Source organism: Mirounga leonina, unplaced genomic scaffold (genome assembly GCF_011800145.1).
Source record: "Mirounga leonina isolate KUSES-001 unplaced genomic scaffold, KU_Mleo_1.0 Mir_101664, whole genome shotgun sequence".
Taxonomy (NCBI): Eukaryota; Metazoa; Chordata; class Mammalia; order Carnivora; family Phocidae; genus Mirounga; species Mirounga leonina.
Genome location: NW_023270175.1, coordinates 23,257,986 through 23,281,707, shown reverse-complemented (window position 1 = coordinate 23,281,707; position 23,722 = coordinate 23,257,986). Strand labels below are relative to the sequence as shown.

Genomic DNA, 23,722 nt, shown 5'->3' with positions numbered 1-23,722 from the left:
AAGAGTATGTGACTCAAAAGAGTCACAATTTCTGGTGTTTCTTCTGGTATGAATTTTTTTTCCAGCAAGAGATTTCCTGTGTACCTTAGTATTGTTAGGTTGTTTGAGAAAGTTCCTTTCTAAATATAACCCTAAATTTGCTTCAGAATTGATCTGTATTCTACGTTCATTGTATTTTCTCATATCTGTGTAAGAGATGTTTGCGTAGTAACATGAGAATACAATGAATACAAGCTATAAGGCTTGATTTACTTTGAGTAAACATTGCTTGCCAATTGTTTAGTTAAAAATACTCTTTTATGTCTACTTAAAAGTTGAATTTGTAACTGGAAGCTTTTTAATAATGTTTTGCTTCCCTACTGAGCTTCTTCTAGACTTAAGGACTGATTTGAAATCAAATCCTTCAACTAAGTTAGGTCATGTTATCTAAATTACACAATGATAAGATACTCAGGTATCAGGTCAATTTCTAAAGGAGTTAAAACACAAATTATTGAAAAATCTCTCATCTATATAATGTTTCTGCCTAGAATTATCTAAGGAATACTTGGATATTTGAGAAAATACTTAGTACGTTAATTTCTGGAGTATGACTCCCAAATAAACCAATTTTAATTTAAGATACAGTGGTGTGGGGAAGACAGTAAATGATCTGACTATCAAAACCTTACTTCAAGGGGCGCCTGGGTGGCTCAGTCGTTAGGCGTCTGCCTTCGGCTCGGGTCATGATCCTAGGGTCCTGGGATCGAGCCCTGTGTCGGGTCCCCTGCTCCGCGGGAAGCCTGCTTCTCCCTCTCCCACTCCCCCTGCTTGTGTTCCCTCTCTCGCTGTGTCTCTCTCTGTCAAATAAATAAATAAAATCTTTAAAAAAAAAAACCTTCAAATTGAGCACGTTGGAAACAAAGTCTGCAGTTGCTGTCCAAGGGTTGTCTGCAGGTGGGACTAGAGCAACTCAAGAAATAGACACTCCTTTTGGTGTCCAGTAGAATGAATTACCTTGGGCTTGAAAAGACCATTCAGAGTGGAGAGTATATTTCCTCATTAAAGAGAGTCACCTCACCCACCTCATCTACAAAGAGGTCTCTGAAAGTCAAATATGAGAAGCACTGGGGTCTTGGGGGTAGTTACTGCACACTCAACTCAAACACGTTCCCACTTTCTCTTCATAAGTGGATGCCCTGTTTTTCCAGCTTGCTTTTGCCACACAAGGGTTGTAGTTAAATGCTGAGCAATGATTTGATTATCACTAAGCCTTTTAAAGGCTATTAGCACCAGTAAGCTTAACTTACTTCAAGAGAAAGTCACTTCTTAGGCCAAGTATACTTGCCTTGCTTCAGATTTTTGGGGCCAAACCTGCAGTGACTGCACCTTACTCCACTGAGCTTTACAATTTCAACTGCAGAAAAGTCCCTTTAATTGGTAACAAATGGTCCAAGAGCACCCTGGCACTACACATCTCTGTATGACTTAGTCCTTCGTTACATGTCATGGTTCATGATGCATTTCTTACTGACCTGCTCTAGCAGCAGTTTTGCCTGGAAGGGTGAAGTCTGTTGTGGTCTTTCAGAAATGCATGAGTGGTTACATGCACCATGAAAATGAATAGCTCCTATGCCAAAGAGAGTTGCATTCTCATGGTTTCAATTAACACTGACATAATGGGACTATGTCTACACCCCCACCCCAAACTCCAGGGGCTATAATTAGAAAGCAGTGCCTCACCATTGTGATGTCTAAGTGATTGTCCTGCCTCGAGAACAATTTCCATTGCCCCCCTTCAATTTTGTCTGTTCACAATGCCCTGACACCTGCAAGAGGACTGCACAAATGATCTTGCCATTTCCTGCATCATTATAAATGTAAATTCTAATAAAGGTCTGTCCAAAAAGCTTTTAAGAAGCTAGGTGTAGACACTTGTTCAACCCTGAATATTTGTTTACACTCACCACCTTAAACAACTCGAATTGTGAAGAGGAAGGTGGGACTGTAGCTGACAGTGGGGGACGAAGTGGGACAGCAGGAGCGTGGAAAGTGTTAAGGACTTGAGACGGCGTGCTCTCGGAACAAAAATCAAGCCCTCTGCAAGGAGGTTAACACAGTGTTGCTTCAGTTTTATTGACAGCGCATCAACAAATATTCCTCAACGGGCCCTGGTTTGTTCCACATATTTTGTTATGTCTTGAAAATTCTGTTCTCGGGAATAGGAATATCTCATCCTTCTTTCTTTTTGTGTGTGCACTGAATTCAGACCAGGACGTTGTTGTGGCACCTGGGTGGCTTAGTCAGTGAAGCGTCTGCCTTCGGCTCAGGTTGTGATCCCAGGGTCCTGGGATCAAGTCCCGCATCGGGCTCCCTGCTCAGCGGGGAGTCTGCTTCTCCCTCTCCCTCTGCCCCCCCCCCACGCCTGCCCCCACTCATGTTCGCTCGCGCTCTCTCTCTCTCTCTCAATCTCAAATAAAATCTTAAAAAAAAAAAAAAACAACCCTAGGAAGTTGTTGAATAAACTCATCACATCTCACAACATGTTTGGGTTTCCTATCTTTTTTTAATCATAATTTTGGGAAATATTTCCCCTTATTTTTATTGGGTGCTTATGTTACCAAGCAACAGATAAAATCTAGGTCTTTTTGTTTGTTTGGTGCAGTTGGCTTTGCAGACCAAAAAAAAATATTGCAGCAAATGTATGTTAGGGACTGGAATAAACTAAAAGGAAATGTAGTGTGGCTTAAGGTTCGTCCGGAATCACCGAAATGAAATCCAGGCTGCATGAAGAGTTCTTCTCCAGCAGTTTTCTTTTTTCAGGCTGCCTGCAGTAGTTTTCAATGTGGTGTTTGGAAAATGCAGGTTATTGAGTAGAAAGTCTCGATCTATATTAAAAGAGTCTTTGCAGAGAAGGGGCCTTTTCTGCAAAGGCTTTTTATAGCAGAAATGACATGCAGATGTCAATGTCAGATGTATACTGGGTGGCAGGAATGAGTATCCTACAAAAGGGAAATGAGGATTCCCCTCCACACACACCCCCCCACTGACTTTTACCATGAAACACAGACAGCCTCCTAAAATCCTAAGGCACTTCAATGTTTAGAAAGACCCTTGTCAGTCTTGAAGGATTTTATAAGACTTGGAAGTTGGCTATTAATATCTTGTCATTATGGGTCAGTAACTCAGATAGATTTTGATTTGAGGGCGTATAGAAGTGTTGAGTCCAGATGATGTCCCCTTTCTACCATACTGTCCCCCAAAACTAAACAAGTCAGACCACCTCATTCTCAAGTAAGTGATGTCAGACCTTTTTCTTACATAATATCCCACTTCCTAGTAGAAATTGATCATCTCTGCTACATTTAGCCATAATTCTTTAAAAATGTTAAAACTTTGGTAAAATATGTGTATTGTTTTCTGGTGTTCGTTTGTTTAAGTGAGCTCTTTTTTCCTCCATGTGCAGCAGTGTTTACTGGAGCTTTTGAATTCTTCGTGAGCAGGGACGGTGGGTGGTATATATATATATTTTTCCCTCGCCCCTGTGCCATCTCGACCTATTGTGAAAATAGAGCAATGGCTGAGGAAGTCCTTGTTGTTCATTAAACAGTATGTCATTTCATTGAAGGGTCTGGTCAAGCACATCCACCATGTGGATGAATCCTAACTTGCCCTCCAACGTAAAAATGGTTTCATTTGGTCACTACATTTGAAAACTGCAAATTCTCACCAGAAAACCATCCAGCTTCATAGCTGAGCATTTGCTGTGCGTGGATCCCCTTTGCTAGGTCTGGGGCGCTGTGGGGAAAGGACCAAGCTTCCTATGCTCCCCTCAAGTTTCTTTTACTGTAATGTTCCTCAAAAGAAGCCACTCTGATACACATCAAGGAAGCTGAGTGTACATGCTCTAGAACCAAAATGCCCACTTTCAAATCTTGGCCATTCCCTTGAAGATCTTGTCTGAGTCCCTTAATCTCTTTTGACCTCCGCTTTTGCGTGTGTGAAATGAATTGATAATATGCCTCTCATATGATTATGGGGAGGCTTAAATGAGTTAATACATGCAAAGTACTTAGAAGAGATCCTGGCACATAGTAAATACCTTGTAACTGTATCTTATATATCAATAAAATCCATTAAAAGCTATCAGTAGACAGGTAATTCTGACATAGAACAGAATATTCTTCTCTTCAGTTTTGACATCAAGACCCTGCATGATCATGAAACCATAGAAGCTAAATAAGCATTTTTTCCTGAGACCATTGATCCATTCTTTGTGTTAGTGCTTCGAAGGGGGAAGGGAGGAATGTACAGTTTTCCCTCCTCTGCTTCTAAATATTTTGAGAAATAACTAATCTCTAAGAGAGGTTTGAAAAATGTGCCTTTTATCAAAGCAATCATAACCCCCCCACTCTCACTCCTACCCCAGCCCCAAGGATTCCGGCATCAGGGCTCAACAGACCATTCTAAACAAAAGGAAGACCTCAAATGTTAGTCAAGAGGACCTATGACCCAAAGGAACAATTATGTTGAGTATTTTAAGTGGCATGTCATGCCATAGAGCATCAGTATAGAATTGAGGATTAAAAGACAACCTTGGAGTATAGTTGCCCCTTGTGTTAATCCCCACGGGGCAGGATCTACCACTTGGACTTGGGTCCCCACGTAAATGTACTTTAGTAAGTAAGTTATTTAGGGACTCAAGAAGCGATTGATTTTGAGGATTATGAGGGAGTAGAATGTGAATGAACTTGAATTTAAAAAAAATTTTTTTTTTTTTAAAGATTTTGTTTATTTTTATTTATTTGACAGAGAGAGAGAAACAGCATGAGAGGAGATAGGGTCAGAGGGAGAAGCAGGCTCCCCGCCGAGCCGGGAGCCAGACGTGGGACTCGATCCTGGGACTCCAGGATCATGACCCGAGCCGAAGGCAGTCGCTTAACCAACTGAGCCACCCAGGCGCCCTAAAAAAAAATTATTTTAAAGATTTTTATTTGAGAAAGAGAGCACTTGCACACGAGTGGGGAGAGAGGCAGAGGGAGAAGCAGAGTTCCCGATGAGCAGGGAGCCTGACATGGGGCTTGATCCCAGGACCCCGGGATCGTGACCTGAGCCGAAGGTAGATGCTCAACTGACTGAGCCACCCAGGTGCCCCTGAACTTGAATTTGTATTCAAAATAAATGAAGCCCCGGAACAAAGCCCTGAAAATTCCAAAAGCTAGGCAACCATTTTGTTTCTCCACTGGGTACTCCAGAGCCAAAACGGAGAAGTGGTCCTTGGCACCCTGGGTTCACCATCCTGAGCTTGGTTGGGTCCGTGAGAGTGGGCACCGAAGGCCTGGGGAATGGTCACGTTATTGGTACTTCCTCTGGGGGGCTGAGCATTGCAGGGGATGCCTGTTTCTTTCCTTTTCCTGACTGTGTTAAAACCCTTCTCTAGGGGCGCCTGGGTGGCTCAGTCAGTTAAGTGTCTGCCTTCAGTTCGGATCATGATCTTGGGGTCCTGGGATAGAGCCCCATGTCGGACTCCCTGCTCAGAGGGGGAGCCTGCTTCTCCCTCTCCCTCTGCCCCTCCTCCTTCCTTGTGTGTGTGTGTGCTCTCTCTCTCTCTCTCTCTAATAAAATCTTAAACCCAACCATTCTCTGTACCAGGGCCTCATTCCCACACAAGGGTTTTGTTTCTCAAGTCTGAATAATGTGAACTTGCACATAGCGGTCTCAGTAGTGGTCCTGAGACCACAAAGACTCCGTTTGATTTTCTCCAGCCTGGGTATTGCTCATGTCCTTGCCCATTGTGGTTTTCTTAGAACTTGGCCATCTCTCTTCTCAGTTCTGGTATCTAGTATTTCCATAGCATGTTATAGCTGAGTTCTTGGTGATCCTTTTTAGTAGTTCGACAACCAGTCACGTGCAGAGCATGAGCCAGCACTTAGCCAGAGAATGAAGTGGAAAAAGTCAGCCAAACCCAGCCTCATAATCTTCCTTTAATAAAACTCTGTGTCATTTTGTTTGGTCCCAGTCTTTAAAACTAGAGCTGACATCTACCTGTGTAGTAGACCAGGTCTGCTACATCACAGATTTGACTTACAATGGAACAAAGAATGGAGCTGACCTTGGAGAGAGTTAAGAAAAGAAAACAAACGGAAAGGTCTTTTTTTGGGGGTGGGGGGAAGTTTGTCAAATAGATTATTGTGTTTTAGATTTTGGCTTATTTCCTAAAGGCCCATACCATTTTGGAATGTGTTTGTGCTTTTGAGAGCAGGTTCCCTACTCTAATACAGAGATTCCTACTTGCTACCTAATCACAAGTACATTCCAGAATAATCCCCAACACGAGATAGGTGCTCAGTAACTATTTGTTGACACTTGAGCTTTGTACATGTTTCCGTAGTAGGGCATGGTTTCCGCTGAAGCATAATATTCAACAAATGCCACCGGCTGTAATCCGATTTCTCATAGGCATTTACGTACTAACCCTTCGCCTCTCTGCAATACAGCCAGTTAGGGGTATCATCAACGTGGAGCCGAACTACAGAGGGAAACAAGTGTGCCTAAGATGAGGGTTCACGGCCTGTGTTGGAGAAGGCCGGGAACCGTGAGCTCTCTGGGCCATGTTTGATAAGGTGCAGTGCTAGAATCCGATGTAGCAGGGGCACCGTCAGCAAGTCCGTTCATCTGTGTGGCCTTGCTTTTCTTGTCTCTTAAATGGGAAAGCCGGACGATGTGACTTCTAAGGCCCGTCCCAGCTCTGACTTCTGTGATCCTGGCATTCTCCAGCCACCTCCTCTCTCCAGGCTTGCGTGCTCATCTGTAAAGTGAGGGGGTGGGGCAGACAGGTATTGAAGTCCTAGCTATCGATGACTTTAAAAGATTGGACTTTTAGCTATCCAGAAAATCTAGCCCTCCAGACTGGCCATCCCCCCAGGATATTGGGTAGCCAAGATTTCACTGCCCATTAAAGCACAGTGAAAAGGACTAATTTGGGCTCGGTTAAAAACTGCAGCAAGGTCCTAATTCTTGGGAGGGGATGTTGACTTTGACATACACAATTACCAGCTTGTTGTTGGAGGCCAGAGTTCTGGTGGGGATAAGAGGCAGTGTGTGTGTGTACATCAGATAGGAGCCCAGTGGTGTTAAGTTTTCCTCCTGACAGTTCTAATCCCTCGTTCCTGTTCCTAAGGCTACTGTTGATAAGCGGTCTCCAAAGTCACACTCCAGAGCAGGTGAAGTGCATCCCAGCATCTGTTCCCTGCCCCGGTATCTGCTTTGGAAAGTTTGCTTAGAACACTGGTTGGTGCTGATAGAGAGGAACGCACTAATCCTCCGATAGTGACTCAGAAAGCAGAGGGCGGGGCAGAGAGAACAAGAAGACAGAAACCTTGGGTTAGCTGCCCATGAGTGATGGCTGGCCATGATCCTTTCTAAGCATTGATGAAGATGCAGGACAGGTGGAAGTGAAAAGAGGACACGACGCCTCATTTCTCCGCCGAGGACAGCCAGTACCACGTTTATCCTTGCTGCTTCCCTTCCTCGTGAGCTTTTCGTAGCCCCCTGTGGCCTGCCGAATGGTATCTCTGTTTCTGCCTGGTCTTCACGTGCCTTTCAGTTCTGGCCACGCACACGCTCCTTCCTGGGCAGCCAGCTGTCTTTCCCACAATTCCTCAACCCCAGGCACTCTGCGTTCTCCCTGGTGGGGGCGTTCTCCCTTCAGTGGGCCAATTAAATCCAACCCTTTCTCCCCAGAGTCACCGAAGTCTCCTGTCTTCCATCGAGTGTTCCCTGAGCACTCTGCTTTACTGTTCCCAGGCCTTGGAAGCCCTTCACCTCACCCCAAGTTTAAATGTATTCACCTTCTTGCCTGTAGGATACATTGAGTTTGGCCTTCAGCACAGCTACGGGCACAGAAGGGAGTACACACTAGGTACCCCGCTACACCTCGATGGGGGGGCTAAGTGTCCGAGGCCGACCCAGTGATGGTAGAGGCCACAGCAGGCCATGCATGGTGGGCAGGAGAAGGTCGTCTCTACTCCTGTGTCTCCTGGCCGATCCTGGAACTGTGTGTGTACGAGGACTTTGGAACAACTGAGCCACATAAAATGAGTGAGAGTGAGTGTGTGTGTGTTGGGGGGGCGGTGGGGAGCGGGATGGAGGAAGCATGGGAGTCTACAGGGTGGGAAGTATGTGCACCTGGGGTATTTATGGTCAAGCGGTGTTCTTGCCTCTACCCCCACCCACCCACCTTCTTCCCAGCAGACCCCTTCCTTTTATCTAATCTTCCTCTAGAAGCAGCAGGCCAGGCCTGCTCAGTGTGATCCATCACAACTCATTCTTAAGTTCAATTCATGGCCAAACCTTCAAGGTCAACTGGATGCACTTGGAATGTCTGTGTTATCACTGCCCCACGTTGTCTTTGTCTTGCCCCAAACTAGGTCAGTCCCACAGCGCAGTGTGCCGAGGCCTTGCTGAAGATGCTTTACTGCTCCCACTGCCAGGGGCTCGTGAGTGTGAAGCCATGTTACAACTACTGCTCGAACATCATGAGAGGCTGTCTTGCCAACCAAGGGGATCTCGAGTTTGAATGGAACAATTTCATAGGTGAGTGAGCGAGGCAGGGGTTTCCATCACTGGAGAATGCTCAGCTTCCGGCCACGGGGAATATTGTAATTACCGTCTGTGGAAGTTCTTCTGTTCCTTATTTCTTGTTGGCCAGGGTTCCCACTGTACTCAAAGTTCACACCAGTCTACAAGTAAATGTTCCTTGAACAAGTGTTGGCGTTACGGAAGACCTCAGACATGGTGAATCGCAAGTTGTCATAAGGAGAATGTGACTTCTTGGCACTTCCCCCCCCAAAAGGTCCGTTTTAGTTACGCATCATAGGCTGTGTCCCTGTAAATGCTGGAGTATGGCCATCACTGACTGAGCTTTGAAATCATTCTGTCACACTGCGACCGAGCCTTCCGCACACCGGCCGGATGCCCGTTGGGTATTTGAATCAAGTGAAACCGGATTGGGGGGACTTTAGGGGTTCTCTTTCTATAGAGGATTTAACAGTAACCGACTGCTCTGGTGAGCACGGAGGCCCTTTTGCTCTAGTCATTTTAGAGGTAAGCATTCTCACAGGTCCCTGGCACCCAGAATCCAGACAGCAATGTGAGTGGGGTACCCACTTTCCAAGAGGATTCATCAACATCGGTGGGAAAGGACAAGTTAAGGATCATTTAAATGTCCGGCCATCGACTTGGTTGATGTGCTCTTCATGCACAGCTTAGTCCTGAAACCTCCTGGTTTGTGTAATTGCAGAACGTAAGTGGCTTTAGAAGCACCTGTTTTTCACTTATTTGTTCACATCATGGGAACATGTATGCAATTTGCTGGCACCTTTGGGGTGGGGGATTGGTGTTGGAGAGAAGGCTTTTTAGTCTGCATGAGAGCTAATTACCATATTAACTGTTTGAAAATGCATCAATAAATTGGCTCCAACAGATTCTTGAGAACGCTGACACAGGAATAAAAAAAGATGTGAATATTAAGCACTTCAGCAAAATTGTAGCCTAAATAGCTCAAAGCGAGAAGACCTGAGAAAATCTACACGCAGGAGAGCCAAGTCCCGTGAAAGGGAAGGTGGGGCAGCGGAGGCCCATCGTGCCCAGAAGGAAGCCATGGGAGAAATTGTTGCTTTAAATATTTCCCCCAGGAAAGAAAAGCTCGTGGCATTTCCAGATCTGAAGTTGATGTTTTTGCTCTTTTTTCAATCCTACCCTCACCCCCACACCCACTTGCCAAATTTGCAGTTCGCTTCTGCTAAATTCATTTTTGTAAATGTTGGTTAGCCTTTTTATTTTATAGCATCTAATGTACTTGTTCTCCGGGCAAAGGAGGAGAATTCACTGTACAGCACAGTGTGGAGTGACAGCCCTCGAGTTTTGCCAACTTTTCTATGGATCGATCAGGAGTAAGGTGCAGAGGGCCGTGTCCCTCGCACTATTCTCTTATTCTAACATGTCTGGCAGAAACTGTAACTCATTGTATTAAAATACAAATTCTCTTGTGCGCTTGCTTTTTTTTTTTTCATATTTTTCTGAAGAGTTTGCAGGTCCACATCAAATCAAAACCACACTGTGGCCTGCTTAATTAATGTTTTCAAGCAGGTACTCTAAAGCAAGGAGGAGTGAGTTGCTGTTGTTCTTGTTGAGAATTTTAAAACCTACATTTGCTCTTTTTCAAGAAACAAAATTAAACCCAAGTGGAAATTGATCAGATTTCTCAATCCATTTTCTTCAGTTCTTTGAAATGATCCTTTTTGGAGGGATGGGGTATATAATTGTATCTAAACTTAATTTTTAATGGGTATTTTATTCTTTATGTCCCATTAGCTGATCTAACAGGCCAGGAGTAATAGACATTGTTAATCCCCAGTGCTTTTTTATGAATTTTCACCAGGGTTTAATTTGCTCTGTGGTTGTAGAATTCAGTCCCAATTTACATGCCTCTGCTCGAAGTTCCTTTTTTTTTTTTTCTTTGCAAAGAATTTTTCTTACCCCTTTAAATGACTGCAGTTAATGAACAGCGAAGAGCTTTCCCCCCCACTTCTTTAAATCAGATCTTGGGGTTAAGTCGGGAAACTGCCTTTTGTTTTCCCGGTGGGTCATGAGGCTGAAGATGGGGGTTTGTGGTTATTGGTGGCATAGTGCGAAAGGATTCACTTTGCCTGGTACACGGGAGGGATGCTCTGTGGCTGGGTGGGGGTGACCCAGTGCCCATAGCCTGAGCGCTGAGAGCCGGAGGTTGGACCAGGCCCTTGAAGAGACTCAAGCTAAGTTTTCCACATCTGCCTTCTTGCTGCCGTGGCCTCCTTTCCCTCTCTTGAATTGTTGTCAGCCTTGATCCAGATGGATCCAAACAGTTGAAACACGCTGGACTTGGTTTTGTAAGAGGTTGCCTCAAAAGGTCGACCAAATACTCCCCACCGCCACCCCCAGAACAGTCAGTTTCTAGAGAACCATACATTCTGCTTGGTGGCACCTTGTTTTCCATCACGCACTGTGGTTGCCTTAACATTCACCTGACGCCAACCGTACTCAGGTCGCAGGACTTTCGTGTTGGGGTGTTGGGGTGTCGGGGTGTCGGGGCTGCTGGAAGGAGGCAGGGACCCATCAGCTATCCCGGAAATGAGGGACCTTTAGCCTAGACCCACCAGAAGAAAAACAACCCCACACCCACCATCTTTGGATCTCCCTCGGGGCTGGCTGCTTCTAGGGCAGGGCCTCGTTGAGAGCCGACCAGGACTCCCCCCAGGGGCTGGAGGCTGCTCAGCGCATTCCTCAGCCGCCCCGCGCAGGACGCCATGGCATCGGCCCCAACAAAGGCCCGGCTTCCCTCCAGTCCCAGAGTTGACAAAGACGCCAAACAGCCAGAAGAATCGGGTTTATGTTTCCTTTGAGCCTTTCACAAACATATTAGTGATCCAGCCTTTCCTCGCCACGAGGGGAATGAGTAGTTTCAAAATGCTCTGTTTTCTTTTCTTTTCTTTTTCTTGTTTAAACCTCTGCATTTTGGATGTTGATTATCTGTCTATTCATAATATTTTTATTTGGAGCAAGCGACTTCTTCTGCAAAGAATGTGCTTTCTATACGCGGCAGCCCTGATGCTTTGACAATGATGAACGCACTGACGTTGTGCTCCACTTGTTTACAAAAGTCTCCTTTTGCTAGCACATCAAAAGCATTTTTCCCCCTCTAGTACAATGCTATATTCATGCTGGCAGTCTTTACTTAGAGGTTGGAAGCGCCACTTTATTGGTGCTTACCACAATGCAATCTGAAACTTCATTTGTTATTTAAAAAAAAAAAAATGCATTTCACGGAAATCTATTTGTGGTTTGTGACATTGGAATTGCAGCTTAGAGAAAGGACCCCCACGCCTTCAGATGTTGTGTTGCGTCTGTTCTAGGTGGAAGGTGAAAGGTTGATGAGCAGATTGGATTTCATTGACAGGCTGATGCCAAAACTCCTTTGCACCAGAAAGCTGAGGTAGAAGATGGTGGTGGCCTGCAGTCTTCTCCGAGAAGGGCCTATAGTCTTCTGGAAACTAGCCCTCCTTGCTGGGGAGCTGTCCTTGGCCTACCTGGAGGCTGTAGATAATGTGGGCCTAACGATCCTTTCCCTGCCGGGCCTTAAGCACCAGAGTGGAAAGGAGAGCAAACAAGTTGAAGAGTTCAGTGCTTGTCAGGAGTGAAGCAGCCTTTTCCTCATTTCCAGTTTCCTCTAATTTTGACCAGGATAATCAGGCAAGAATACTAAGCCTCATAATCCCCACAAACACCTACGGCAGAAAAGCAAGTACCACATATTTTGTTGAAGAGATTCGACGTGTACTAAAACATTCTAGACTCCTCCAGAAGGCCAAGGTGACTCGCAGAGTAATCCGCGAAGACTCACACTGTGAGCACAGGCTTTTTGTGTACTGTGTCTTGTGTTGTCTTTTCACCCGAATGAAAAGACGCACATGTTTTGCTTTAACTCGAGGCCCTTGTGTTTGAAATGGGAAGTTTATCTTTTTTTTTTAATTTTTATTCTTATGTTAATCCCCATACATTCCATCATTAGTTTTAGATGAAGTGTTCCATGATTCATTGTTTGTGCATAGCACCCAGTGCTCCATGCAGAACGTGCCCTCCTCAATACCCACCACCAGGCTAACCCATCCTCCCACCCCCCTCCCCGGGAAGTTTATCTTAGTACAAAATTGCATCTTTCAAATTTGCATTATTTGCAAAGTCATTAGAATTCCTAGGAACACTGTCATTTGTACTTTCCAACTGTGTGCTCAAGGAGCTGAAAGGGTTTCATTTAAAAAATGAAAGAAAGGAAATGATATGCCAGGATTTTAACGGATTGATGTTTTTGAGTCTTGTAAATGGAACCTAAATGAAAAGATCCTAGGAAGTCACTGGGAGAAGTGGCATGTTATTCTGCCCCCAGCCTTAGGTTTGTCAGCAGGAGCTAGCTCGGAGCCTTACAGTGACAGCCACCGACACACGAGGAATGAATAATCAGTACAATAGAACGTTCCCGACTGGGTTCCTTTGCTGTGGAATAAGGCATTCACCTGGCCGTTTCACACTTTAGAGAGCTAGCAATACACGGTGACTAAATGCCGCTTGTGTAATAGAAACGGACGTAAAAACATGAATTGATTATGACGCATGCCTTCTTCCCTACCCCCCACCGGAAACAAAGGCAGTAAGATAATCAGACTGATGACCCAAGGCCGAACTAACGGTTTACTTTTTCTGCTGTTGTGTTTTTCCCCAAACGTCCTATTAGATGCGATGCTGATGGTGGCGGAGAGGCTCGAGGGTCCTTTCAACATCGAATCGGTCATGGATCCCATCGATGTGAAGATTTCCGATGCGATAATGAATATGCAGGAGAATAGTGTGCAAGTGTCTCAGAAGGTAATGAAGGCAGGATAACTGGCAAGGAGAAGCAGAGCCCTCCCTCCCCCACCGCCCCTCTTCCCACCTCCCCCTGCCCCCCCGGGGGGGGGGGGCTTGGGACCCAGCTTCCCTAATGGGACTGTGTTCGCTTCAATGCAGGTCTTCCAGGGATGTGGACCCCCCAAACCCCTCCCGGCCGGCCGGATTTCCCGATCCATCTCCGAGGGGGCTTTCAGCGCCCGCTTCAGACCGTATCACCCCGAGGAACGTCCGACCACGGCAGCTGGCACGAGTTTGGACCGACTGGTGAGCACTTCGGCGCAGGAACGGCCGCGTTTAATGACAAAGAACTGACAACATTTGCTCCGGATGCATTTTTAGTTGGAAGGCTTTCAAGTGCGGGTCTTTCAGGTGAAACTTTCCAAGCAGGTTGCATGGGGATGTCCATAAATCTGCCTCTCATTTTCTAGCTCATAAAGTTCGTACTTCGTTAGGAAACGCGACGCATCTCCTGTGAGCGCATCACTGTGCCCATTATAGGGAGCACAGAGCGATGAGACTCCTCCTTGTTCAGCGGGAGCAGCAGAGACCCCGGGCTTCACTAGCAAAGGGGATGGATAGGAAGCACCCGGGGGACGGGGTTGGAAGCGAACCGCATTGCCCTTGGCAGCGAGCCGCACGCGCCGTGGCCGGAGGGGGCGCTGTGGCAGGCGGTATAGACACTGCAGCCAGAGGAGGAAAGCCTCGCGGGAGGAGACGGTGGCTTCTCCTCGTACCCACGGAGCCCCGAGGCCAGCGGGCCTCAGGTTACGGTAGCTGTAAATACAGAGGGAGAGTGGCCGGTGGATCGGGGCCACTCCTTCAGGGCCTGTGTTCCAACCGTTAGTTCATTTGAGCGAGTTTGTTCTTTTCTGTATAGATTTGATCTGCATTTTTCTCTTGTGACTCAAGCTGAAAATGAATCGCATAGCGCTCTGGAGCTACTTTAGACATGATCAGAAGACACATCTGTAGGCAGTTGTGTGTTTTTACAGAGGTGTTTCTTTTTTTCCCCCCGCCCCTGCTAATGAGGTTACTGATGTCAAGGAGAAGCTGAAACAGGCCAAGAAGTTCTGGTCCTCTCTGCCCAGCAATGTGTGCAGCGATGGGAGAATGGCCGCTGGGAACGGGAACGAGGACGACTGCTGGGACGGGAAGGGCAAGAGCAGGTTAGGCTCGGGCGAGCGGGCCGGCGGGCTCCCTTCCCGCCTGCCCCGGGGAGGGGGAGCGTGGGTCAGACGGCGGTTGCTCAGTAGTCACTCGAGGGAGGCATCACGAAGCACCGGCCGGTAGGTAGCAACAGCATGATGGCTTCTAGACGGTCTAAGGAACGGGCTTTGTCTCGCAAGCCTCGGGAAGGCACCCAGCACGAGGGCTGCAGCCCGGGGTCAGGTCGTTCCAGTAGCCCCGTCTTTCCAGGATTTAATGCCTGTGGTTCTCGGCCCACCGGCCTGGCCTCCTAAAGCTGCAGCTCCCCCAAAGGCCTCGTTCTCTTCTTGGGTGATCTCTTGTGTCACTGCCCTCCACACTCAAGTAACTTTGCTCTGTCCCCGCTGTATCGGCCCTCGACTCTGACCCACCAACCTCCGTAAAAGGGGTAGCATTCCAAAAGGTCCCCGTCAAAGCGGAGAAACACGAAATGGGAGCACTTTCCCCTGAGTTGCACTCAGTAGGACTACTAGAATCAAGGCAGAATTCTCTGATCTTCGGCCACTTTGAGCTTTACCGATCATCTTAGCAGAGTCATTTTTCATTTCAGATACCTGTTCGCGGTGACGGGAAATGGCTTAGCCAACCAGGGCAACAATCCGGAGGTCCAGGTGGACACCAGCAAACCGGACATACTGATCCTTCGCCAGATCATGGCTCTTCGGGTTATGACCAGTAAAATGAAGAATGCTTACAACGGGAACGATGTGGACTTCTTTGACATCAGTAAGCGTTTGTGGTTTGAATCTTACACGTTGCTCTCGTACGCCGTGTGAAGAGAACGAGCAGAATGAAATCTCTCTTCCTTTTTTTTAATAGGTGACGAGAGCAGTGGGGAGGGAAGCGGTAGCGGTTGCGAGTACCAGCAGTGCCCCTCGGAGTTGGGGCACAACGCCACCGAGCCCTCCGGGAAGAGCGCCAACGATCAGGCCGGCAGCGCTGGTGGCTTTGTGCGGGCGCAGCCCTCCCTCCTCGCCGCCTTCTGCATCGTGCTCCTGGTCATGCAGAGAGAGTGCAGATAATTCTGAGCCTTAGCGAGTTTTCTTCAAAAAGTTAAAAAGGCACCAGTTATCACTTTTATACCATCCTAGTGACTTTGCTTTTTAAATGAATGGACAACGATGTACAGTTTTTACTATGTGGCCACTGGTTTAAAAAAAATGCCGACTTTGTGTTCTCATTCAGTTTTGCGAGGGGGGGAAAGGGACTTGGATGTATAAAGGCGGTTCCTGGCGCCCCCCGCCCCCCGCATCATGTTAAACGTGGCTGACAGTGTAGGTACAGAACTGTAGTTAGTTGTGCATTTGTGATTTTATCACTCTTGTTTGTTTTGTTTTTCTTTCTTTTTGTTTGTGGGTTGTTTTTTTTTTCCCCTTCAATTATGATCTCACCTTGTTTCTTACAAGAAAACCAGGGTCCTTTCTTGGCATGTAACGTGTACGTATTTCTGAAATATTAAATAGCTGTACAGAAGCAGGTTTTATTTATCATGTTATCTTATTAAAAGAAAAAGCCCAACAAGTAGTAAAATTTCCATTTATCCCTGTTGTTTTAGTTGCCTTATCTGGAGAGGAGCGGATGTGATTTTGTTTTTTATTATTGTTAAGGTAGGACAGAATGTGAAGGCACAAGGGGGCTTCTGAGCCACTTGGTAGGTTGTATTCAGGCATCGATACAAGAAGAAGGCTCTACTTCATTGATAGCCAGGGACTGGAAGAGACTGCAGACTATACCCGTCTTGGTTGAATTGAATTATATAAACTAAGGTCACAGGTCCATTTCTCGAACCCGCTTATACTTAGAGCAGCGCCCATTTAGAAGAAGATTCTTTTTCGGTACACTCTCCCTAGAAATATAGAAAGCATTCAGGATGCCGAAGTTATCACACGTTCACACTTAGTTTGGGGGTGGGTTTTTGTCTTTTTCTGTCTTATCCAGGCAAGTTAGCAAGCCGCTGTGTGCTGGTCTTCATGTCCACACTGACCTGCTTTGACTTCCTATCCCGATGGCAGAAATAAGTGACCAAGGAGTTCATTTGGTCCCCCTTGTTACAGCATACCAGATTTCACACCCCACCTTATAGAATAGGGAACTGTCTGGAGGCTAGCCAAAACCGGGGTACAGTCTGGGCTCACCAAATAGCTGTCCACACTCTTCCACCAAACTTTTCGTCTTTGCATTTGGTTTTGGATCCCAATTTTTGTAAAACAAGATTGCTAAAGTGTCCTACTTGAGTCGTCTTACCCGGGCCCCTCTGATCAGAAAGGCAAAGGGCTTGCTGTGGTTCACAGCCGTGTGCTACCCTATCAGCCAAGAAGTCCGCTTGGGGGGGATCTGGGTGTCCAGACTTTTTTCACGTGTTGTTGTTGTTTGGAGGGGGACGGGAGGGAGTAGAGAGCCCAGAAGGCAATAGCTTAGCTGTGACCCTTAGCCACAATTCCGGGGTGGGTGTGGGTGTGGGTGGGGGGATCTGGCAAAGGCCATAACTGTTGTCCCAGGCCAAAGACAACTGCCTTGGCCCCTTAGGACCCCGTTCCTTGTATCCTTACCAAATGACAGCTTCTAAAACTATGAGAAGGTAACAGCTCCCTTTAAAAAGGAGTTCCCAAAAAGTCTTCAAAAAGAGAAAACGCTGCAAGTCTCTTCCTGCTTGAGACAGCCATTGAGATCTCCGATTCCACAGAAGCTAACACCCACAGAGAGGTGGTTTGTGTTCCTGTTCCATCTTTGGTTGTAAGACTAATTCTCTATTTTTATATTGAAATGTAATTACTTGATAGCTCAGGGTCTACATTTCATTCAGCTTTTCACACCAAATTCTGCAAGAATGGTCAACATGGAATATTGGGGGCTGTTGTAAACAGAGGCTTAATTTTATTAGAAGTAGCCAGTTATTTATTAAAGCATGATGTTAATAAAATAGGCATATTCTGGCTGGTGTGTATAAGTGTTTGTTTTTTTTTTTTAAACAAATCACAGAAGACCTAAAATTGAAAAGGTGCTCCATTTATGTATGAGGAAAAATGTATTGTAAATAGCTAAGCTGCCTTGTGAGAACTTGGAAAATGTGCTGATACTTAGTAACTACCTCAGTTGTGAGGAATTTCCTTTTTAGCTTAGACTGCTATTACTTTGACTTGGTAGAAATGAATCTGGTCTCCAAAATGTGGCTCAAAGAGTTATCCCCGTAGACCTTGTGAGATTGTTTTTAATTTAAAACCTTGAACTCTGCCCAGCTGTTTTCTTTCAGTCAGCTTCTCTACACCAATAACATTTTCCGAATTAAATATTCTTGAAGGTTCTTCTGGACTCTCACTGTTTTCTTTCTTTGCATTTTTTCCTGTTACCCTTTTATTATTTAAATTGTCTCTTGCTTTTGAACTTGAACTATGAAATAAACAAATCATAGATTTTTCCATTCAGATCTGACTGGGTAACTTTTGGCTTCTAACCAGCCGGCAGGCTCACCATTGCACCACGTTCCCCCCAAAAAAGAACAAAGGCAAGTTGAATATTCTAAAATCTTAAGAGTTCAGAGTATGAGGTAGAATAAAAGCTTTGTTGGTAGACCTGACTTTTCCAAAGTCTCAGTTAATAGCATGTGACTGTGTTTTACAAAGTCATTTGGAAATTATTTTTTCTTTCCAACACTTCACCACCCTGTACCTTAAGAAAAAAACATTTTAACGACTCTTCGATTTACATTTTATTTCAAAAACAGTCCATAATTAGCACCTACAATTTGATAAAAGACAAAGTACAAAGCATTGATGTGCATTGTAAAACTTTCATTCCTGCGTGTTAGAAACCTAACAGCTTACGTGAAGAAGAATTTGTCACTTGTGATTCTAGAACCGGCATGAAAATAGATGTTGGTGATGCTATGCAAAATTATGCTTGCCCTTTGGTGTCTGCAGAATACGTCCACTTGCAGAGCTAAAGGGTGGCAAGTCAGTGACCGGATCTGCGAGAGGAGGCCTGCACGTGCACCTTCTCATTCTCGAGCAAATGCCCAACTACCAAATACAACTTTCTTCCTTGAAATAAGGGAACAAGGACTGAGAACTGTTTTTTCAACTTAGAACCTCGTGGGGAAAATATAGCTGTGCGTTCTGGGATACACTTTATTGTACAAGTTCAGTTTCTACTTTTAACCTCTTCTAGTTATTTTCTTCTGGAAGCCCTTACAGAGGTGAAAAATCTCTGAAAGATAACCTGTGGTAATCTAGGAATACCAGCCCATCAGTAAGGCCAATCCATGTAATATTTACTTGTCTAACTTAGCTTTTCATTAGGTAATGTTATGACAGGGTTTAAAAACCAAAAGCTACATAAAGGTATAGAGTGAAAGTTTCCCTCCTGTTCCCCCATCCAACCTGTCCAGTTACCCCACACTCTAAATTCACTAAATTATTAGTTGATTATACACACACACACACACACACACACACACTTTGGCTTCTTCCAAAGTTTCCTTATGCATATGGAAGCAAATATGAGTAGAGATTTCCCCCCCTTTTTTTTGGTCAATTACATTATTGAGGGATCCCTAAAGATGTGGAGTCCCATTCTAAAGGCATGGTTGCTCAGTGGTACCCGACTTGGGATTTTTACTGTATTTTGGCCCAGTTGAATCGAGGTGATTTTTTTTTTCTTTCAAGAAACCAATCTTGAATGAGGAGCGGTTGGCGTTATAGGGCTATAATCCCGGAGTGCATCATTAGGATACCGTCTGTTCACATTAAGATTCGTTCCTGGTAGTTTGTCTCCATATCCTCATCAGTGAAGAAGATACTGACTGGCCAAAGCAACTGGGAAGATCCCCTTAGAACACAGCACATGAACACCACTGTTAATGATTGGGAATGGTCCAAAGGAAATGTACCCCGGAAATGACTCCTATTAGAATAATGTACTCCATTTTTTTTTTAAGGTTTATTTGAGAGAGTGAGAGTATGTGGTGGCCTCCCACCAGAGGCAGAGGGAGAGAGAATCTTAAGCAGACTCCACACCCAGCATGGAGCCCGATGCCGGGCTCGATCTCACGACCCTGAGATCACAACCTGAAGCAAAACCAAGAGTCGGATGCTTAGCCCACTGTGCCACCCAGGCGCCCTAGAATAATGTACTCTTAGTGTTTCCTCAAGCCGAGAGGACTTGAAGCCGTAGCTGCATCACGCAGGGTGGAGATGAGAATAGTGGGAAACGCGTACCTAGATCTTCTCAGTCACCATATGAACGATCTGTCCGATGGCCAGCGAGCCATTAGAATATGTAAATGATTGTCAGAGTTCAGTTGTCATGTAAGGTTGAATTTCCATTCCAGTCCATAAAATCTAGAGGAATCCATTTCTCAGCAAGAGTGTCCACATGTGGCATTAAATGCACATTTTACTTTTGACAGTTCTTAAAGACAGATGAGGAATCCCGGGAAAAGGCAAGATTGTTGGAAAGCAGAAAGTTTTCATGCATCAATCCTGCCGGGTAAAAGCTGATGAGAGTTGACCAGTCCGGTTAAAGAATGAAGAGAAAGCATGTGTGATGCCCACAATGCTTTTCTAAGGGGTTTAAAGGTATTATTCTCCGGTGTTTGGGGAAGTTTTGCAGTAACTCTGTGTTACCGTGTTTCTTACCTGCGGCAGAGTTGGAAGTCCTACATACCTACATACGGGTTTGTGTCTTTTCAAACACTTAATCCCAGGCAGACCTTACCCTGTCACTTACGGAGTGCCTTCCCCCTGCTGTCAGTGCTGTGTGCTTGGGGAATGCAGACTGATTTTAATAATAGCCGAAGGGAAACATAATTAGGAAGGTAAGCCTCCTGCCAAGAAAAAACTACACACACGCACATATAAAATGCATTCCAGATAGAGTTGCTTAGGTTTACCACGGCCTGGGACTTGCTTTTCTGCACCAACACTGATAACCCAAAGCTGACTGTAACTCACTGTTCTCGGGGACCCCCCACCCCACAGGGCAGTTGGTGCCAGGCCGGCCACAAAGAGAGAACCCTGGTGGGTGGGTAGTTTTCTGGACCCTGGCATCGGGGTCTGAACCCGTTCGCTGCACTTGTCTTTATAGGTCTTGAGTGTCCCTGCGCTCACCTGGCTTTTAAAATGTAATGAAAAACTTGTTTCAGTTCTGAATAGTTTGCAACAAGCTCCAGCCGCAGCAACCGAAAGTTACTTGAACGTATGGACTGTAAAAAGAAAGTTCCTTGCTGTTTATTCCCCTGTAGCATCCCGACTGAGCAGTGAGGCAGGACGAACCCGGGTCCGGGCCACTAAGCCAGGCCACGTCCGTGGTCACAAGTAGAGGTCGCTCCATTTTGCACAGGAGGGAAAGGACTCGAAGACCTTAGGTAACTTCCCCAAGGGTGACCTACAGGTAAGAAATGCGAGAACCAGATTTGAAACCGAGGTCGGTTGGCCACCAGAGCCTGTCGTTTTTTTTCCCCCCAAGTGCCCCTTTTCCTTCCATTACCCTTTCCCCCTTACTCTGTTGTCTCAATCATCAGGAAGGGACAGGCCTGTCGGGCTTGCGGCAATGAGCACCGTCCTGGCCGTGCAGAAGACCAAGTTAAAGGTCATGGCAGACTCTGGCTGACCCGAGTACAGGTGAAGGAGTCCAGGGCCGCCTGGAGACAAATCTTTCTTTTCTTCTTTTTTTAAAATTCTTTATTTGATTTTTGTGGTTTTTTTTTAATTTTTTAATTTGTTATTTTTTTATTTTTGGAGACCAATCTTGTCGAAAAGGTTTTCTAACTTCACACAGTGGCTCCTTGCTCGGTGAACTTCAAAGCAGGAAGAGCTCGGTGGAGAGCGCGTCGGGACCATGTGGCCTCTGTGCCAGTTCTAGTCCTCTCGAGGCCATGTGACCCTGTGTGGCAGGGCTCTGTGGTCGCCCTGGCAGCTGCATCGTTGGGAAGGGGCCACTCGCTGAACACTTAAGCAAACACAATCAGTTCAGAAAAATACCATGGTTTACATATGGAAAATTCATACCCGCTTAATCAGCTGGAGCTTCGAGAGGAGGTAAATATATCTTGGGATGAATGGGGCCCAGTGAATAAAATCTGGGCTTCTTAAAGAACCCTCCACAGGGGCGCCTGGGTGGCTCAGTCGTTGGGCGTCTGCCTTTGGCTCAGGTCATGATCACAGGGTCCTGGGATCGAGCCCCGCATCGGGCTCCCTGCTCTGCGGGAAGCCTGCTTCTCCCTCTCCCACTCCCCCTGCTTGTGTTCCCTCTCTCGCTGTGTCTGTGTCAAATAAATAAAATCTTAAAAAAAAAAGAACCCTCAACAGGATTTCACCTTAAAAATTACACGTGGGGGGCGCCTGGGTGGCTCAGTCGTTAAGCGGCTGCCTTCGGCTCAGGTCATGATCCCAGGGTCCTGGGATCGAGCCCCGCATCGGGCTCCCTGCTCCGCGGGAGGCCTGCTTCTCCCTCTTCCACTCCCCCTGCTTATGTTCCCTCTCTCGCTGTGTCTCTCTCTGTCAAATAAATAAATAAATATATTTTTTTAAAAAAGTTACACGTGGGTCAGAAATTGGACAAAGAGAACCAAGATCATAGGCGGTGCAAGAATAGGTGTGTTTCTCCTGGACTGGTCTCAGTGCACATTAGAAAAGACCACATCCAACGCCAAAACCTGTGCGTGAGGGACAAGAGAATTTGACTTGCCATTTCCTACCTGGAGAGGGAAGCTGGTGGCCTTTGTTGGTTGTCCCCCGAAAGCCTGCACCAGCATGCCCATCAGGTGGTATGTGCTGAAAACAGTTTGGAAAGGTGCTGACCTAGGGGTGCTCTGACTCCAGTATTGGACCTCAGCCTTGATCCAAGGTCCAGAGAGAAACCTGTGAGCCCAGCAGGGACTGTGGACTCCGCCTCCAAATGAAAGCCAAAGGATGTCTCACTCGTCTGCGACCACGTCATGAGCACCTAGTGACTTAGAAAATCAGTTCAACCACAGACGCTGAAGGCTGATGGGGACGAGCTGTTGGTGAACAAAATCCCTGGACTCCAGAGGTGGGTCAAGGTGGTATGGATAGGGCAGACAGCCTCTGAGGTGGCCAGCAGAGATGGTGTTACTCTTCTTCAACCTGCCCCTTGGGCCATTGGCTCACACAGTCAGGGCTGGATGGGCCCTTAGGTGCCCCACATTGCATAATTTGTCCAAGTTCCCTTTTGGAGAACTGTAATTTATGACCAAAGAATTTTTTTTTTTTTTAAGATTTTATTTATTTGCGAGAGAGAGAATGAGAGACAGAGAGCACGAGAGGGAGGAGGGTCAGAGGGAGAAGCAGACTCCCCGCCGAGCAGGGAGCCCGAAGCGGGACTCGATCCCGGGACTCCAGGATCATGACCTGAGCCGAAGGCAGTCGCTTAACCAACTGAGCCACCCAGGCGCCCTATGACCAAAGAATTTGAAGGTCCCTGTCGTATTGAAACACGCTCCAAAGAAGAAGTGCCCGAAGAGGCCAGCCCTTGGTTAGCAGAGATTGCTAACGGCGATCCCTCTGGCTCTGGGTGTGTGTGTGGGGGGGGGGGGTGCCAAAAACCACATGGGATTTGAGGCAGTAATAGGACTTATTTATTTATTCATTTATTTAGAAATTTATAATTATTGAAGAATTTTTTATATTCCATATAGATAATGTACGGTGTTATAGGAGTGTCAGGCGTACAATATAGTGATTCAATGATTCTATACACTACTCGGTGCTCATCATGGTAAGTGTCCTCTCGGCAGTAATGTGATTTATGACACATCTGGCTTTGGTCTCTGTGTGGGAGGACGAGCGAGGATGTAAATGGGGTCCTCATTCTCAGGAAGCCCGTCATTCCACTGGGGAGAAGAGGGTCACCCAGGAAACCATACCAGTGAATACAGAAGTTCTTGGCTGCCCTGCTGATCAAGGGAGAACAGCGCAGAGCGCAGGGGGCAGGGTGACTTCCTGGGAGGGGGGGACGGGGCTCTAGCTGGACTTGAAAGGAAGCGAGGAGAGGGAATGCCCCTGGGAGCTCCTTGTGGTTCTTAGTACTCTTTGGATGC

The 23,722-nt window shown here is 46.3% G+C and overlaps 1 protein-coding gene across 1 annotated transcript in view; it reads left to right on the top strand.

The window, feature by feature from the left end:
• The window catches only part of GPC4 (glypican 4), a 107,034-nt gene extending 88,945 nt beyond the window's left edge, over window positions 1-18,089 (top strand). The window contains exons 4-9 of the mRNA XM_035008785.1: window positions 8,409-8,574; window positions 13,307-13,437; window positions 13,579-13,725; window positions 14,491-14,627; window positions 15,218-15,393; window positions 15,487-18,089. Of these exons, the coding sequence (XP_034864676.1) occupies window positions 8,409-8,574; window positions 13,307-13,437; window positions 13,579-13,725; window positions 14,491-14,627; window positions 15,218-15,393; window positions 15,487-15,689 (960 nt within the window). The 3' untranslated portion in view covers window positions 15,690-18,089. The remainder of the gene's footprint in view (window positions 1-8,408; window positions 8,575-13,306; window positions 13,438-13,578; window positions 13,726-14,490; window positions 14,628-15,217; window positions 15,394-15,486) is intronic.
• The last annotated feature ends 5,633 nt before the right edge of the window (window positions 18,090-23,722 follow it).